Source organism: Vanessa cardui, chromosome 1 (genome assembly GCF_905220365.1).
Source record: "Vanessa cardui chromosome 1, ilVanCard2.1, whole genome shotgun sequence".
Taxonomy (NCBI): Eukaryota; Metazoa; Arthropoda; class Insecta; order Lepidoptera; family Nymphalidae; genus Vanessa; species Vanessa cardui.
This window is the reverse complement of record NC_061123.1, coordinates 3,266,014-3,283,120: the sequence shown is the minus strand read 5'-3', so window position 1 is coordinate 3,283,120 and position 17,107 is coordinate 3,266,014. Positions and strand designations below refer to the sequence as shown.

At 32.7% G+C, this 17,107-nt stretch overlaps 1 protein-coding gene across 2 annotated transcripts; it reads left to right on the top strand.

Annotated features, from left to right (window-relative positions):
- The first annotated feature begins 295 nt into the window (after window positions 1-295).
- On the top strand, window positions 296-16,496 carry LOC124532505 (protein limb expression 1 homolog). Of its 2 annotated transcripts, none has more exons than XM_047107420.1 (4): window positions 296-551; window positions 15,107-15,300; window positions 15,763-15,953; window positions 16,072-16,496. In XM_047107420.1, the coding sequence occupies exons 1-4, from the start codon at window positions 479-481 to the stop codon at window positions 16,439-16,441; spliced, it is 828 nt and encodes a 275-aa protein (XP_046963376.1). In that variant the 5' UTR covers window positions 296-478; the 3' UTR covers window positions 16,442-16,496. The 2 variants fall into 2 exon arrangements, with proteins under 2 accessions (XP_046963376.1, XP_046963385.1); XM_047107429.1 differs by having other exon boundaries at window positions 397-564.
- The last annotated feature ends 611 nt before the right edge of the window (window positions 16,497-17,107 follow it).

Sequence of the window (17,107 nt, the reverse complement as noted above, 5' to 3'; positions counted from 1 at the left end):
GCGCGTTGATGTCTTTCCTAAACAGCTTGATTATGCATTAGTTTTTTACACTTTTGTGTTCATGTTTTGGACATATTAACATTCCCAGCAGGTATAATCTTTTTTTAGCAAGCTTATTATTTTTATAGCATGAAGTGTTTTTGTAAGCACGCATAAGTCCGAAATTTAAGTTCATTTACACTTAATTTCCGTCCGTCTGCGCCCGAGTTCCATGACAGCGGCGATATCGACGGGAGACAATAAATCCGGTTCTGCAGCCGCTGCAATTAAACTAGTGTCGCGACGGGTTCGCGACCGTGCGAAAGTGAAGCCGGGAGACCGAGGCGGACGGCGGGGTGACGAAGGAGCGAGCGAGAGACAGAGTAAGAAGGAGAAAGCTTAAGCTCGGTTGTGCGACGACAAGGTGTCAGTCCTCAGTGTGCGCGCAGCCGCCAGCGCAGACGCACGCGCTGGCAGACCGTGCGATGTCGTAGCCCCCATGGTGTACCCCGAGGCGTCCCGCTGGGGAGCGCCCGACTCGCTAGCGCCCCTCTACGATGACGTCTACCGAGGTCAGCACTGCAAGTACCGCGAATTGCATCCTTTGTTCTAAGCCTGTATTTATATCTGTCACTGTTGTAGCAAACTAATGTCTCTCTTCTCTAAATGTAGAGTTGTTATATTTACATATTATTTAATTATTAACTTAACATATGAAATAATTGTCTTTGTTTACATTTACTAATTTAAACTAATTGTATTACTAATAATAACAAGTAATTTAATAAGCCGCATGTTTATTTTTTTAATTTCAACATAATTGCAAGACGTGGTTTCTATTAAGTATGTGAGATATTTCTTGTTTTTAATTAAACTATAAGTTTTCAATTGGTTACGGATACAAGTATTCGACGTAGTGAAGTGTAAAAACAGACAACAAACGAACAAGTGTTAAAATCGGATTCCAATAGGAAAACCACTGTCACATCCGCCCTACTTTCGCTGAAGGATTGAAACTTTGGTACAATTATAACTCTAACATGCAAATTTGAGACAACAGTTGAGCGATTGGCACAAGTTGACCGATTACACAGGTTAAGTGGCGTTAACTGAGGTCAGTTACTCGGTGGGTGACCGTTAATGTCTGATCGCGATTGATCCAAATCTCGCGTCATCGGTTCCGGTTATTATAGAAAGCTCGAATGTGAACTAGATTTCAAAAGCTTTTATCATTAAACACAATATATATATATTATAGATATGTTTATTATTAACATTAATCATGCTTTAATATTTGTGAATAGAAAGTTTTTAACAAATAATTTAGGTTTGTAACTGCTTTATCTCTCGTTCCCACGGCTCTATTCATATGCAAAAAAGGTAGAGGAATCCTGCTAATGCTGTTTTAAATTACATATATAATCTGATTGTCGTTTGGTATAATGTAAGTCGTTATACGTAAGATTGATTTAAATAATTCGTCTAGAAAAATCATAATATTTATCATATAAATTTATATTCATGAAAATTTTAAATGAGTTTTATATGCGGTCTCAAATGAAATGTACGTTTTTATGGAGAAATTTTAAAACGTACGTATAATTTTTATCATTATATTATTTATGTGGTATTTATTTGTGTGTGTTCGAAATGTGTTTCAAAATCAAATATGGATGTGAATCATACTTAAAAAAATAAAGTCATGGTGAGTCAAAATAATATACAAAACATATCTATGCGTTTCAATTTGAGTTCAGACATAAGAAAACAGCAATATTTCATTGAATATCGAGACACAAAGTAAGTTTTGATTCGTATATAATTTTGATATCAAACTGACAAGTTTTTTTTACATGAAATGCTCATAAATTATTATTAAACACTGTTTATCTATACGACGATTTATGCAAAATGCTCCGGTGCGTCCAGTCGATATTTTAATAAGCTCTCGAAACGTTTGAAAGACCGACATTTATGAAATATTGGTCCCTGATGAAAATTTAATAACGAGCCTTAACGGGTCACAAAACATTGTTATGATAACTGTACAATTAGATAAGGCCTTTATATTTAAAGGACGCAACAGGACTAAGAAGGCCTGTTACTTAAAACATTTTTAAAATTATGTACATTTTTAAGATAGATCTTAAATATATGTATTGAGAGAGGAAAAGTTACAATTTTATAATACTAGTGTTTTAACTATCAGCTACTATTGCATTTATGATTAAGCGAACGGATTCTCATAAAAGTAATCATAGATTTCGATCAATACAACACAGGACACTTTTTACTAATTTTAATAAATTAAATTAAATTTTATTAGCAATATAATCAAACGTAATCTATGCTAAATTAAAATTATTTATTCAATATGCATTTATTTGTGTGTACGCTTATCTGTCTAAATTTATTTCAACAATTATAACCTTTATTAATCACTGTTTTAAGACAGTTTTAGGGTTAGTAGCAATGAAAATTAAGAGTAAACTTCTCTAACGTCATGAAACCGTTAGGTATACTAACAAACAAATAGTCATAAAAAATATCTAACATAAGTATTATTAAATTACAAAATTAATAAAACATTCATGAACGTTAACATATGTGTGTGTTATTATATAAAGCCGATCGAATCGTCCGTCGTCTTACAGTGGTTTGTATATGTACAACAAATCCACAGTTAAACGTTATGCCCGTTAAAACAAATCCTTTAGACAGCTCGCTAACTCAGACTTTCTTAGAAACCGAATACGACTAACTACACCGTCTTTCAGTAACTTCCTGCTTTCATCGAGTAAATCGCAATGATGCGAATGTACTGTTTTACGAAGATTCCAACACACAGTCAAACTAATCGTGAAATTTAATGACATTATTGTTTTCTTATTTTAGTTTAAAAGTAAATTACATATTAACTTTCGTAAATGCAAAACATCGTGATAGTTATCATTAAATAAATATATAATTGCTATCCTCGAATTTTAATTAAAAATGATTACGAGTAGATCTACAAAATACTTCTCTGATTCTATTGATTAAACTTGATAGACCAATAAAATCTATTGAATTTTCAGTCTTGAAATTTCCTAAATATCACGGATATTTCTAGTAGGCAAAATTATTACGATTATAGCTTTAAAATAATTCTCGGATTCCATTGTGTACCGATAATAGTAATTAAATTTTCAGTCTAAAAATTCCCTAACTTCGTTTGCAGATATCCGACGCATGGGCGTGTATCAAAACTGCTAATAAAATCTCATAAAACTGATATTTAACGCTACAACTGTAATCTTTGGTCTTTATTGATTTCTATCCTATCGGACATGAGACACGACTATGAGAGTAAGGCAATCTTTTGTTTGGGCACATCTTCTATCCCCATCACAACAATAACAAAAACTAAGGCCTCCTCTCCCTTTGAGGAGAAGGTTCGCAACATATTCCACGACGCTGTTCCAATACGGGTTGGTGGAATTCACATGTGGCAGAATTCCTATGAAAAAAGACACATGCAGGTTTCCTCACGATGTTTTCCTTAAAGAAGCACGAGAGAAAATTATATACACAAATTAAGCACATGAACAATCAATGGTGCTTGCCTGGGTTTTAACCCGCAGTCATCGGTTAAGATGCACGCGTTCCAACCCCTGGGCCATCTCGGCTCAACATAACATATCATAGTAAATCGGACCGATTATTAAGTTTCGAACGATTTCGTCCTTAATACCAAACTGTTCGAAGCTAATTAAGCGGTTTAACAGAAATGAAGTTGGATTAAAATCGCTTTTCACAAATAAAACCCAATAAAGCTTAAAAGGTTTACCCATTTAAGCTTTAGTATTGTGTACTAAAGTTTGTATCATCGTTTGATTAGGTTAAGGATGTTAAGCGATGTAGCATTAATTTCATTATTTGCCAATGAATTTACAAAATGATATAAAATGTATTATTATTATAAAGTAAACAAAACACCGCCGAATATATACTGAGCATTTATTATAAGAAAAATGCTTTGTACCGGGATTTGAATTAAGTACCTCAGTTAATTAAATTGCATTTGACATTTGTACATATTATTACATTACGGAAAAATATTATAAAATTTTATATATTTAATGATTACATTGATATTGTCATTCATCACGAACTAATATAATTAAATAGATAATCCATTTCGGTATATGGGTATGGCTCGCTACATGTTAAAGTAACGTTTGAATAATTAAATTTTCCTTTATCTTTCATATCGTTTGTATAGCAATGTGAATTCGTAAATATCACGATTACGAGGAATTAGGATTTGCATATGTATAAATTAATTAAACGACTCGCGACCAGAAGGCTTTTCGCCATATTAATGTGACAGATGTACAAAATATAACATGGCATACACCTGTATAGAGATCGTAACTATTTCCAGTGTTTGTGTGTGAGTGATTTGGTTTCAATGAGGTTGAAGGGTACAATTTTTATATCGATATAAATATATGAACCGAATAATTGTACTTTTGTATTAAGTCCGTGAAATAAAAGGACTACATCAATTCTATCTATCTATCTATCTACAAATATTAAACCAAGTTAAATTTTTTATAGTACTTGTAATATGACACAAAAATAACTTTAGTTAGATGCCATGGTGGTGCCTTGTTACAGTGGTCATCACCGCCCATGCACAATGGCACTTTAATATGTATCAACTATCCCTTACCTCGCCCATGCTCCATCAATTTTGGAAACTTGATTTTATATCCATTGGGCCTGTAGTTATACTATAAACACTTTACTCTAAAATCGATGCGATTAAAAATTAAAAAAAAAAAACTGACGATTTATTTTAAAAAACAAAACTAAGCAGTATTATTTAAATCATTTTATTATGAACCAAAGTTGTGCGACAAATATTTTCGCACAGTCATTCCTATAAATATTTTTTGCTAATATAATATTATTGTCAGTCAGCGACATCCGTGTAATTATTTTTTCAACGTTTGTATATTATATTTGGTAAAAACCTAATTCCAGATAACTATTCAATTTTATTAGAAAATATGTAAACGAAAACCTTTTCTTGAGATTCTATTACAACCACAATGGAACATTCCCTTTTTTGATAATGTATAATCACACAAACATATTAAGTACAAATTTTGAATGACCTATGGTTTTCTTAGCATATTTAAATTATTATTATTACCTTTCGAACGATATGAGTCTATTAAAATAGATCATAGAATATTTTAATAGTCAAATTGCGTAGTTACTTACAACTAAAACTGCTTTCAATATAACGTTTCATGCTAAACCTTGACTAATTATAAAACGCGATCAGAAAGCTGGCCTATAGAAACACACTAAAAGTCGCTGAATACAAAATCGAAATGTCAAAAACGATATTAGCTGATACGCTATTTTGATACTTGTGATCGTTATTTATCATTATTATTATAATCAATGTCGCATATTAGATTCCGTTTTTTAGATTCATCGTTTTACAGACGAGTTTTGTTTTTTTTTTACCAAATAGCCTTTTAGTCATTAAGTGTTCGTTGCGAGTTTATTCCTTGCAGACGTATAATTAAATTACGTTTAAGCGACGTGTCTAATGTTTTAGTATTTGTAAACAGTCAACTCAATACGTTCTTGTGTATCTTAAGGCTATTTTTAGACGCATCTGACTCACGATACACCTGTATCTATAGTATATAATAGACGGCAACTGTATGCGCGGTTTTTACATTATATTGTTGATGGTGTATGTATGACGTTCGTCTGGCGTAGTAATCGCGTCTGTTTATTCAATCCCACTCAAATGCTTTTTCTGTCTTTTTTATTATTATATTATGCTGCGATTTGGTTTACTCTATCGATTTTCGCGGACACGTAAAATATTAAAAAAAAAATAAAAATTTTAAATGTTAAAAAGTTTATAGTTCTTTTCGATTTCGAAGAATCCTTTATAGTTTTTAAGTTTCATTTTATTTGAATAATTTTTAAAATAAATTGTATAAAATTTATGTGTATCGTTAATTAAATAACGATGGAAGTACCGCTATGTCAATGTTTATAATTTATTAGTAAAATAATTATTGATAAAACACAGGGTGTTTTTGGAAATACATTTTCAAACTTTTAAACGAATTCTACGAACTTTCGTGGTGCCGTAATGCAGGTGACTTTGCGATCAGTCGCTGACGTAATACTCGTTTCGATCTTTGACTCACTCGCATACAAAAACTTGCCATTTTTTTCATTTGCTCAAAAAGGAGGCTAAATAATTAAATTCTGATTGCTGTCAATAAATGATAACTAGTTCCACGAACAAAAAAATATATCTACATAATATCTTATCGGTTATTCACATCGAGCTGGAACGACTTATATAATCGTAACTCGCTCAAAGAAATAAGAGACTGTGAGTGGGTTTTTATGTAAATTTCAGTTGCTATTTTGTCTGTGGATTTTATACGTGTAAATATATCAAAGGTTTTTAATGTGAAATATTAAATACAGCGTCCGGTAAGCCGAACCTTTGTGATCGAACCTTTGAATCCATACGGGATTAATACTTCATTATAGTATTGTATATTTTTTTAAATATTACCTTTTTTATTCTCATCTTTATTTTATCAACCCTATTTCAGTTTTTATGAATTTTATCTTCAGAAGTTTTAGAAAATAAGTATGTATTCAACTTAACAATACTTTAGTGTAACAGTAAAGTTCGACGTATTTTATAATTGTAAAACTTGCTTACACGACTCGAATGTGATATGTCTTGTACCGTAATGTTATTTTTACTAATGTAAAGCCTCATAATTTAATGATTTGAAGTACGCGAGGAATCGGTATATCGACTTGCATAAACATGTCGGGGCTCGCAACTGGCGCTGTGTGGGCGAGGTTGCGATACTGTGTTCTTGCTCGGTTTTATTTGCAAGCCATTTATCTATTAGAGTGTAGGATTCAAGTGTTTTATTATATCAATAGAAAGGGAATATACTTCATTCTAAATCTTCAGATCATTGCTAAAAGGGTACGTAAATGGCATTGTTTAGGTGTTTTGTGAAATTATATATTCGTTTAAAAAAATATTGTATCTTTACACATGGTTTTTTTTTATTTTCCACAACAAAAGTAATTTAAGAGGAATATTATGTTACAATTTAAAAATAAATAAAGTACGTTTAATATCGCTCATTTGAACATTGTGTCTAACATAAAAAAAAGTAATGTAACAGTTTGTAATGTTGTATGTCCCACTGTTGGGCAAGGCCTTGTATACTATTGCGAAGGTACTAGCTTAGTCACCACTCTTCTCCGTTGTGGTTGTGTTTAGGTGGTGATATCAGAATAGGATCTGAGATGGCCTAGGAGCTGAGATGGCCCAGTGGTTAGAACGCGTGCATCTTAACCGATGATTGCGGGTTCAAACCCAGGCAAGCACCACTATGTATATGTGCTTAATTTGTGTTTATAATTCATCTCGTGCTCGGCGGCGAAGGAAAACACCGTGAGGAAACCTGCATGTGTTTAATTTTATCGAAATTCTGCCACATGTGCATTCCACCAACCCGCATTGGACCAGCGTGGTGGAATTTTTTCCAAACCCTCTCCTTAATGGAAGAGGAGGCCTAATCCCAGCAGTGGGAAATTTTTAGGCTGTTACTTTACTTTATGTCATGAATAATGAATACTAATTAGGCAGATAGATTACAGTGTTGCCAGATCGAATTTGAATCGGGAACTGACATGTGTCCAACTACTGGGATATCTCAGATTTACATTATGTTCCTTGAACAACATTGAGGACACTTGAGGTGTACAATGTACATCGATAATGCAGTAGATATAATTAATCTTAACGACCTCCGTAACGTACTTCCTGTCTGTGTATATACTTACGTTTAAAGTATAAACATTAGTTATTTATTATACTTACAGTGAACAATTCGCGGTTTATAAAAAAGTATATAAATTATAATCTTAATTAATATAATAATATCAAATTTGTTGAGTTTCTTTCGCTGTTTCCTCTAAGGTCCAAGGTTCTTATTTACGAACCAGTGGTAGAGTTTTGACCATTAATAAATATATAGTTTAACTCTTCTATATTATATAAAGGTTTTAACTTTGAGTTTGAATTTATTCTACTTATATTTTATTTATACTAAATTGATACTTTGTAAGATAAATTTAAGTATGCCATCAATGTAACATAACTGATTTAATAATCAGTAAGTTAATACAAAGGTTTCGTTGTATACACAGAAGGTAAATTATAAGTTTATTTTTTGGTGGTAGGGCTTTGTGCAAGCCCGCCTGGGTACCACCCACTCATCAGATATTCTACCGCTAAACAATAGCACGCAGTATTGTTGTGTTCCGGTTTGAAGGGTGAGTGAGCCAGTGTAACTACAGGCACAAGGGACATGGCATCTTAGTTCCCAAGGTTGGTGGCGCATTGAAGATGTAAGGAATAGTTAAAATATTTTAAAACATCATTGTCTATGGGTGATGGTGACCACTTACCAGGTGGCCCATATACTCGTCCGCAAACTTACTCCATAATATTTTTTTTTTCAAGAATACTAACGATGTTCATTTTCAAAGAAATAATGATATTTTTTCTCTTATGTATATTTATTCGTTAAGCTCATATAATTTACTCTAGGACAATAACTCAAGGACTCTCATACTCAGGCTCTGGAGCCATAACTGAGACTTACGAACCATTATTTCCATTGATGCTTAGATAAGTCAATTCAACGAAAAACAATTTAGATTTTATTGTCACTCAGTATCAGTCACTAAATACAATCGTAAATGTCAGGCGATAACAACTGTCGCTCAAGAATTTCAGTTAGTGGTTTAACCTTAATATTTCAATTAATATTCCATTTTCGAATTACCATTTGTTATCAGTATATCTCCGTGCTAAATGTACCTATTAGCAAATCAATTTCGAATACTATCTACAGAAATTTTATAAAGATAAAACGTTTGAACCGAATCGAATATTAAATTGAACGAACGTTTCTAACCGAGAGATTTTCGTTTGAATATTTTTAAACTTTCGAGAATATTTTATAACAAAGGAGTTTTCTCCCGAAATTTTTCTCGCGTATATCGTAGGTACTTAGAAATATAGATGTTCCTTTTTGTGTTTTATATTATTACATAACAAGACATTTATACTAACGGCAAGCTATGTATATCATATGCCATTTCTGCAAAAAATGTTTATTTAGAAAATACAGTGCATATTTTTCTTCTAGTTTGACAACATTATATGGGAAATTTGTATTTTTTTTTTATTTGGTGACAACAACCCAGTACGGGAGCTTAGTAAGCTTTATGTGTCATAAAAATAGCAACTAAAAACGCAATTCACACAAATAATAATAAAGTCAATTTGATCCCTTATTCAGGAAATCTGCGATAGTCGCCTCTTTATATTCAGTGTCATACAGTAAAATATTCAGACAGTTTCGCAATATACCGTAATATTTAAGCCAATCATGGAGACTAACCACGTGGATAGCTCGTGTAAATAATATACAAAATCAAAACCTACTCTACACAAGTAGGCTCTTAAAAGAACTTTCGCCTCATGTAACAGGATTAAATTGTATGTAAAACTACCAATATTTGCCAATATCAATGGGATATTGAAAATATCCAACAAAAGCTTGTGATAAAGGAGGCTACAGCCTCACCAACTTCATTGAGCAGTAAGTTATCGGCGATTCGATACGCATCGCCAAACGTGCGGAAAATATAAATTTGCGGGCTCATTACGCAACGTAAACCTAATTACACTATACGAGAACGACACGTTAAAGATACCAATACGATAATAACATATTTCTTTAACATTTCTCTATTTATTGAGCTACTACATTATATATTTCTATTGAAGCACATAGTACTTTTCTATATGGGTAAAAAATGAATTTCGCATGTGATGAACCTAATAATATGTAGATTTTTTTTAAAGTATTAAACCGATTAGTTTATGTCGAAATGACAACGATATATTGTGTATAATTAAGCACGTACAAAGTTTATCATATGTATGAAATATAATATATTTATACACGTACATAGGTATACAATTATTAACTGACAACGATTTTACACATCAAAGTTAACAGAAATGTGTAATAAAGTCTTTTGGAGACACATATGTTATGAAAAATATTTAATAAAAACGGTAGGCACGGATTTTCAGAGACGAGACATTTCAAACATACAAAATATATTTGTAGTCGCGCTATAGAAGTATGACATGTTTGAATAGTCTTGATACAATCACAGCACGTAATTTACCTTGGATAAAGTGTAAGCAAACGAAAACAACAACAACTACAGCCTGTAATTTCCTCACTGCTGGGCTAATTACTCCTCTCCCTGGGTAGAAGGTTTGGATCGACCATGCTGTTCAAGTGCGGTTGATGGAATACACATGTGGCAGAATTTACATGAAATTAGACATATGCAAGTTTCCTCACCACGTTTTCCTTCAACGCCGTGCACGAGATGAATTATAAATACAAATTAATCACATCAATACTCAGTGGTACTGGGTTTGAACACACTCTTCACAGTTCTAACCACTGGGCCATCTCGGCTCTAGGTATGAATTATTTCTAATGATTTGAAATATAAAAGTATAAATGGATTTCAAAGCTGCACCTATACAATATCGTCAATACGAGTTTGTATCAAAGTTTCAGTATTACTTGGAGTTACCATAAGTTGCCAACGAAAATTGATACAATTTTCGCTGCATAATAGTATGTTATCGTCGAAGTTGTAAACAGTTGCTAACACAGAAATTGCCCAATATTTTAGGGGAAACGAGCCGTAAAATAAACCTATTGTTCTATCGGTACGTATTCTGTATTTCAAATTCGAATTTAAATAAGCAAAAAAGTAATTAAAAGTATATATATTTATAATAAAAATGTTAAAATAAAATAATGACCCAAAAGTAAGAAAAGCTATTTTATGTGTGAAATTTTACAAACAATCATAAAAAAATTGTAGACGATAAGGCCGTATTATCTTAATGTACTAAGTCACATAAAAATGTATCCTATTTTATTTTATATTTCGTAAAAATATTAAGCAATAAGTCTTAATTTAGTATGTTACCGTAATAAACATGAAAGTTTCATATTTATTTATTTTATGTATTCTCTTATATACATCGGAGTGGATATGTGTAAGTAATCGAATAATTCCTTCCGGGAATCCCAGAAAGAATCACTAAATATATTTATGACGTCCTCCTGACCGATTTTGTTCACAGCGGAAAATTTCAGTAGTATTTATTATAGAGCACAAGTATGACCGCAAATATACTTTCTACTTCAACTGTTTCTGAGAATTTAATGATAAGACATCTTTGTTTAGAGGACATTCTGTAAAACGCAGCTGATAAGGCTAGTCGCTAGAATATCGAATCACTAAACATGCAACACATAGTACAGTGTGCGGAAATAGTCCTTAAAAGTCGTTCGGTTGAAAGGATAAACTCTTTCATTGAGAAGAAAATTGTAGTTCAGATATTGAGCCCGTAATCTTAGACTCAATTCGTATGTACTTGTTAAACTTTACTTAGTAGAAGAGCTTTGTGCTGGCTGTCTAGTTACCACCGAATACACATACCACCACATATTCTTCCGCAAAATAGCAATACACAGTGTTATTGTGAATGGCGAGTGAGCCAGTGTAACTACAGGCACAAGAGATATAACATCTTATTTCCTATTTTTCCCATATTTCATTTTTCTGACGGCGCCAACGTACGGATGATGACCACTTATCAAAACATTGGCCGGGCTCCTGACTATTTTTGATATATAGAAAAAAAAAACGTATATATTATGAAAATTAATTGCGTCTCTGTGACAATAAAATTTTTCGAATGAAATCTCAACCCGTTTGATGCTCGACATCAAATAGAAGAACATAAGTATTGCAAAGGTACAATTAATTCATTAATCAACTTTGTCAATGAGTTTTAAGTATGTGGTCCAAATGTTAACATAATTAACAAACAAAGCTTTTACAATAATTAAAGTAGGTTAATATGGAAATTGTTGTTAGTGTATGGAAGTATTGTTTATGTTATATGGCAGACTTGCTTTTTGTGTGAATATTTACCAACATAATAAATCTTTAGCAACAAGTTCAAACCTGTGTCTTTCATAGTCTTAATCTAGGCTATATTATGAAGGCTCTAAAAACATAGCAAAATAATTTGAAAAAATAAACTATTATATTATAGCTTCATACAACACTATTTATGCGTTGAATATATTTTTTCGTTGTAAGCTAAATATTTAGATTTTTTCCAAAACAATGACTAGTGGTGTGCACCACAAATCGCAGTAAAGTTATGCACATCACTGGTCGCAGGCGATAGTCAAAAAGTTGACGTTTGAAAAAATAAAGCGGCTTTTGACGCATGAACACGGTCCACACGCTAGACTTCAGCCATTTGTGGAGTTTTCATGAAATATAGACAGCAGTAGTATTTTATAGTGATAATATTTATAAAACGGTGAAGCTATTCTGTAAAAAATTTAAACCTGCTTATTTTTAATGCGTTTATTCTTTTGACATTAATATTATAGTCAATTGCACAAAACACCTTCTGACATTTCACGTTTGTATTATTATTATTTTATTATTAATATACCGTAAACGGTAACTTAAAACCAGTATTTTATTCTCATGAACAATACTTTTTGCTCAAAAATTATCACCAAACAATCAATTAATCGAAAACTATTTAGAATAACATTCTAAATATTCTTTACAGTATTACATACATATACAATTACATTTAAAACTGTCTCTATATTGTTATGTTAAAACGAGACCATAATTAAACAGTTAAAACAATTTTTATCCACATTAAATCATAGTTGTGATGTATAAATGTAATCATCAAATATTTTTTTCCTGAAATTGGCTTATGTTAAGAAGCAATTAAGAATTTGCTGTTGACTTACTTATATGCGATCTATAAAAATTATAATGAAATGAATTTTACACGAAATTAAAATCATATAAATTATATCACAGTTGTTTTCCTGTTGAAAACAACATTAGATACATAGTTTTACGTTTATTAGCATGTTGTAAAATAACAATTTATTTGTGTTTGTAAGAACATACTTAAATTAATATATGTGTAGCAATAAACAACGCATAGTAAATCGTATAATATTCTCAGTATAATAAACAAAGATGTAAGTTGTAAAGTACAAGCCACAATTAAATATCTACAATAAGATTTCACTAGATTCGAAGTGAACAGAACTTTCTACTTTGCGAAACTTGAGAGGATTGTCGGTCTTGTGCGAAATGTGTCTTGTTATAATATATTGAACATAGAATGAATTAAATTCAATGATATATGAACAATTGTATATAATTATCGTGTATATTATACGTTTTGGTACGATTTGTGGTAATTTTATTAAAAAAATATTAGACAAAGGAAATTGCTTTTCGAAAATGGAATTCTCCCATTGTGGACCAAGGCATACTTTCTTTTTATGTAGAAGAAACTTTTTTAGACACAACGAAAAGAGAGATGTATAATCTTTTGGATATTGGGGACAATTATTTATGTGGAATAAGAATATGATATTTAATTTAATTCGCTGTTACTGTTTTATACTGGCAATGTATAAAAATGCATTGCAAATGAAAACTCATTCGTGTTTAATTGAATTTGAGTCAACTTTCTTCTATTAACAAGAACACTTTCTTTGCGTTTAAGGGGCTTACATTCCAAATGTAGGTCTGTCTATATACGTATGCATATTCATTGTATGGATAACAAGAAGATATTAGATATTTGATTGATCAAACATTAATATGGTTTGTTTTCCTAGTTTCTTTTTTAATTATATATCTATTTTTAGAGATTTTTTTGTTTTTATTTCGCTTTATCAATTGCGAATTAAAATCCAATACATTATATATACATAGAATAATTATACTTCTATGTTCAATCATGTTGTAATTCATAATTATATGATACTAGGGGACTGTCCAGGCTTTGCAAAGGGAAATGAAAACTCTGGCGACTTGATTTTTTCTGGCACTTCTAACAATTGTTGTTCTATTTCAACTTATTTACACAAAAACCTTCATAAATGATACACTAAAACCTTCCTTATGAATCACTCAGTCTATTAGTGAAAATCGCAAGAAAATCCGTTCAGTAGTTTTAGGGGTTTTTCGCGAACACACAGACAGACGGAGCCAGTGGACTTTGTTTAGTAATATGTAGTGATGAATTTTTAGAAGTTATGGTCTTTCTACTCATAATACTTTAATGTACGCGATGTCTATACATGTTTTACGGAAATTCGTTTAACCGTTAAGACGTAGTTAAGTCAATCAAGAGTCATTAAACCTTTGCGTTTATGACATTCAAGAGATCGTCGGTACGGTTTTTCGTTAGAGTAATAATAGCTTTAACATATCGATAACATAAATACAACACACTATTTTATATTGAAGATTTATACAGATTTTTCTTGAATCGCAAAAGTTAATCCAATAGGATTATATTGTTATCTTAACTAATTGAATCCAATTAGTTAAGATTTAGCTTTAGCTTACCAAAGAATTTAAAAGAATGAAATTTTTACCAATATTGTTTTGTAAATTAATCACTCCAAATAGGTTGTTTGTACAAAGTTATTTATGCAAAATTATACATTGAAGTTTTCATGCAAAGTCCTTTACTCTCTATAAACCACGAGGACACAAATAAATGGCGCGGTTAACATTCCAATCAATTTCGTAATTAGTGGTTTATAATTAACATTTTTGTGATAACTAACATATTTTTTGATTTAGCATTCTGCTCGTCATTATTTAATTAAATCAATTAATCAATACATCGTTTCATTTTTGTTTATCTCATACCAAACTATTGTTATAAAATACATGCAGTTATTGTAAATAGAACCTATGTAGTCCGTAGTCTTTTGTTTAGTTTGCAATTATAAAAATAAACATTGTGGCTTAGAACGGTTGAATTGTTTTTATTTTATTGTTTCTTAAACGTCTGTATCTTCTACAGCGGACGGAGTTCTCTCGACGGTGAACGTAGTAGAGGCGCTGCAAGAGTTCTGGCAGGTGAAGGCGTCGAGAAATGGCGGCGCGGGCAGCGGCGGCAGCGGCGCGCTCGTTATTTACGAGTCCGTGCCCGCCGCGCACCCGCCATACGTCTGCTATGTCACGCTACCAGGCGGCGCCTGCTTCGGTAGCTTTCAGGTATCTTGTTAACATATAAATATATAACATCGCTCTCTACGAATCGACTTTCCTAACTATATATTGAAAAATATGTTTTGATTCATCATAAGGCTACAGTTTTTGAGATCCAGTCTTAATATCTCCGGATTTCCGATTTGGTCCATAATTTATATTATGGTAGCATATCAGATGAGTAAGAGGTACCTACCTACAAACGCGAATTTGCACGATGCTCCACAACTAAGTTAAATGATAGTAGAATCCCGCAGTTTGGAAGTTGGTAGCGTTTACATTAGCGGTGGTCGTACAATATTTCCCATGTTGTCGCGGTCGAAATCACATTCATCAAGGGGATGTCATTTTCATTTTACATTAATAAAAAAATAATCATCAAAATAAAAACAAAATCAAAAAAATAAAATAGTATTATTTAAGAGTGTCTGGAGACAAAAAATTACAATGTAATTTTAATTCTAACAGAATTGTCCCACAAAAGCTGAGGCGCGGCGGAGCGCGGCGAAAATAGCACTAATGAACAGCGTGTTTAACGAACACGAATCGCGTCGCATATCGGAGCACTTCATCGAAAAAGCGGTAGCAGAGGCGCGGGCGTCGTTTGCTGGGGACGCTGCGTCCCACCAAGATCCTAGCGCTGGAATTGCTGCTTTTAGGTAGGAGTTATACAATTTCAAATCAATTAGCTCAATATATATAATAAAATTCAAATATCAGGATTAAAAAAAATGATTTATTTGAATAGAATGATAAAAGTGTAATAATTGTCCATAGATTTATGCTGGAAGCAAACAAGGGTCGCACGATGCTGGAATTTCAGGAATTGATGACAGTGTTCCAGCTTTTGCATTGGAACGGATCGCTGAGAGCGATGCGTGAGCGACAGTGTTCGAGGCAAGAGGTTGTCGCGCACTATTCAGCGCGGGCGCTGGACGACGCCATGCGCGAGCAGATGGCGCGCGAATGGGCTTCGAGGGAGCGGGAGGCGGCCGCGGGCGGCGGCGTGTTGCGGAGCGAGCTCGCGCGCGCGGAACGCGAACTGCGCGCGGCGCGGCTCGCGGCTCGCGAGCTACGCTTCCCGAAAGAGAAACGCGATATCCTTCTATTGGCTGCACGCCTCGCTCCGCCGCAACAGCAACAGTGATCTCACCGCGCGACTCTATTTGTTATTTAAGTATAGTTATATAGTGTAAGAACAATTGTCTTTTATTTATCGATCATTCAATCCCAACCACAATACAAGTAACGAAAACATTATCAAACTCAACAAAGTTAAATAAAATTCAAATTTTAAAGCTGATGAACATGAAAGTATAAAACTCTATACATAAAACAAGAAAAAGTAATTCTGTATCTCAACGGTTAAAAGTTTAGAGTAGTAAAAACAGTGCACTATTCAGTTTTATTATAGAAAGTATTCCAGGACTACTTTCTTGAAATAATTAAGAAAAACTACTGTTTTAAAGGCAAGTAAACAGCAAATTAAGTTAAATTGGCAAAGTTTAAATAACAAAGGCCGGGTTCGACATGCGCAATGCGGCTATCACTCCACGAGCGTTATCGCGGTGGATCTATTCACTATTCCTAAACACCATCTGCGGAACAATAAATCCTTCGCACGTGAATTTATCTCGAAGCTTTCGTGCAACGACTGCCTTTTGCCTGTATGCTTATCTTTTCGAAAAGCATAAGATTAAAATAGTTATTTATTTTAAAAGTACTTACAAACGTACAAGGAACATTGAGTACACAACGAGAGGAGAAATTTTGAAAAAATTTCAGTCTTTTTTAGCGCAGCCGACCGAGCTGC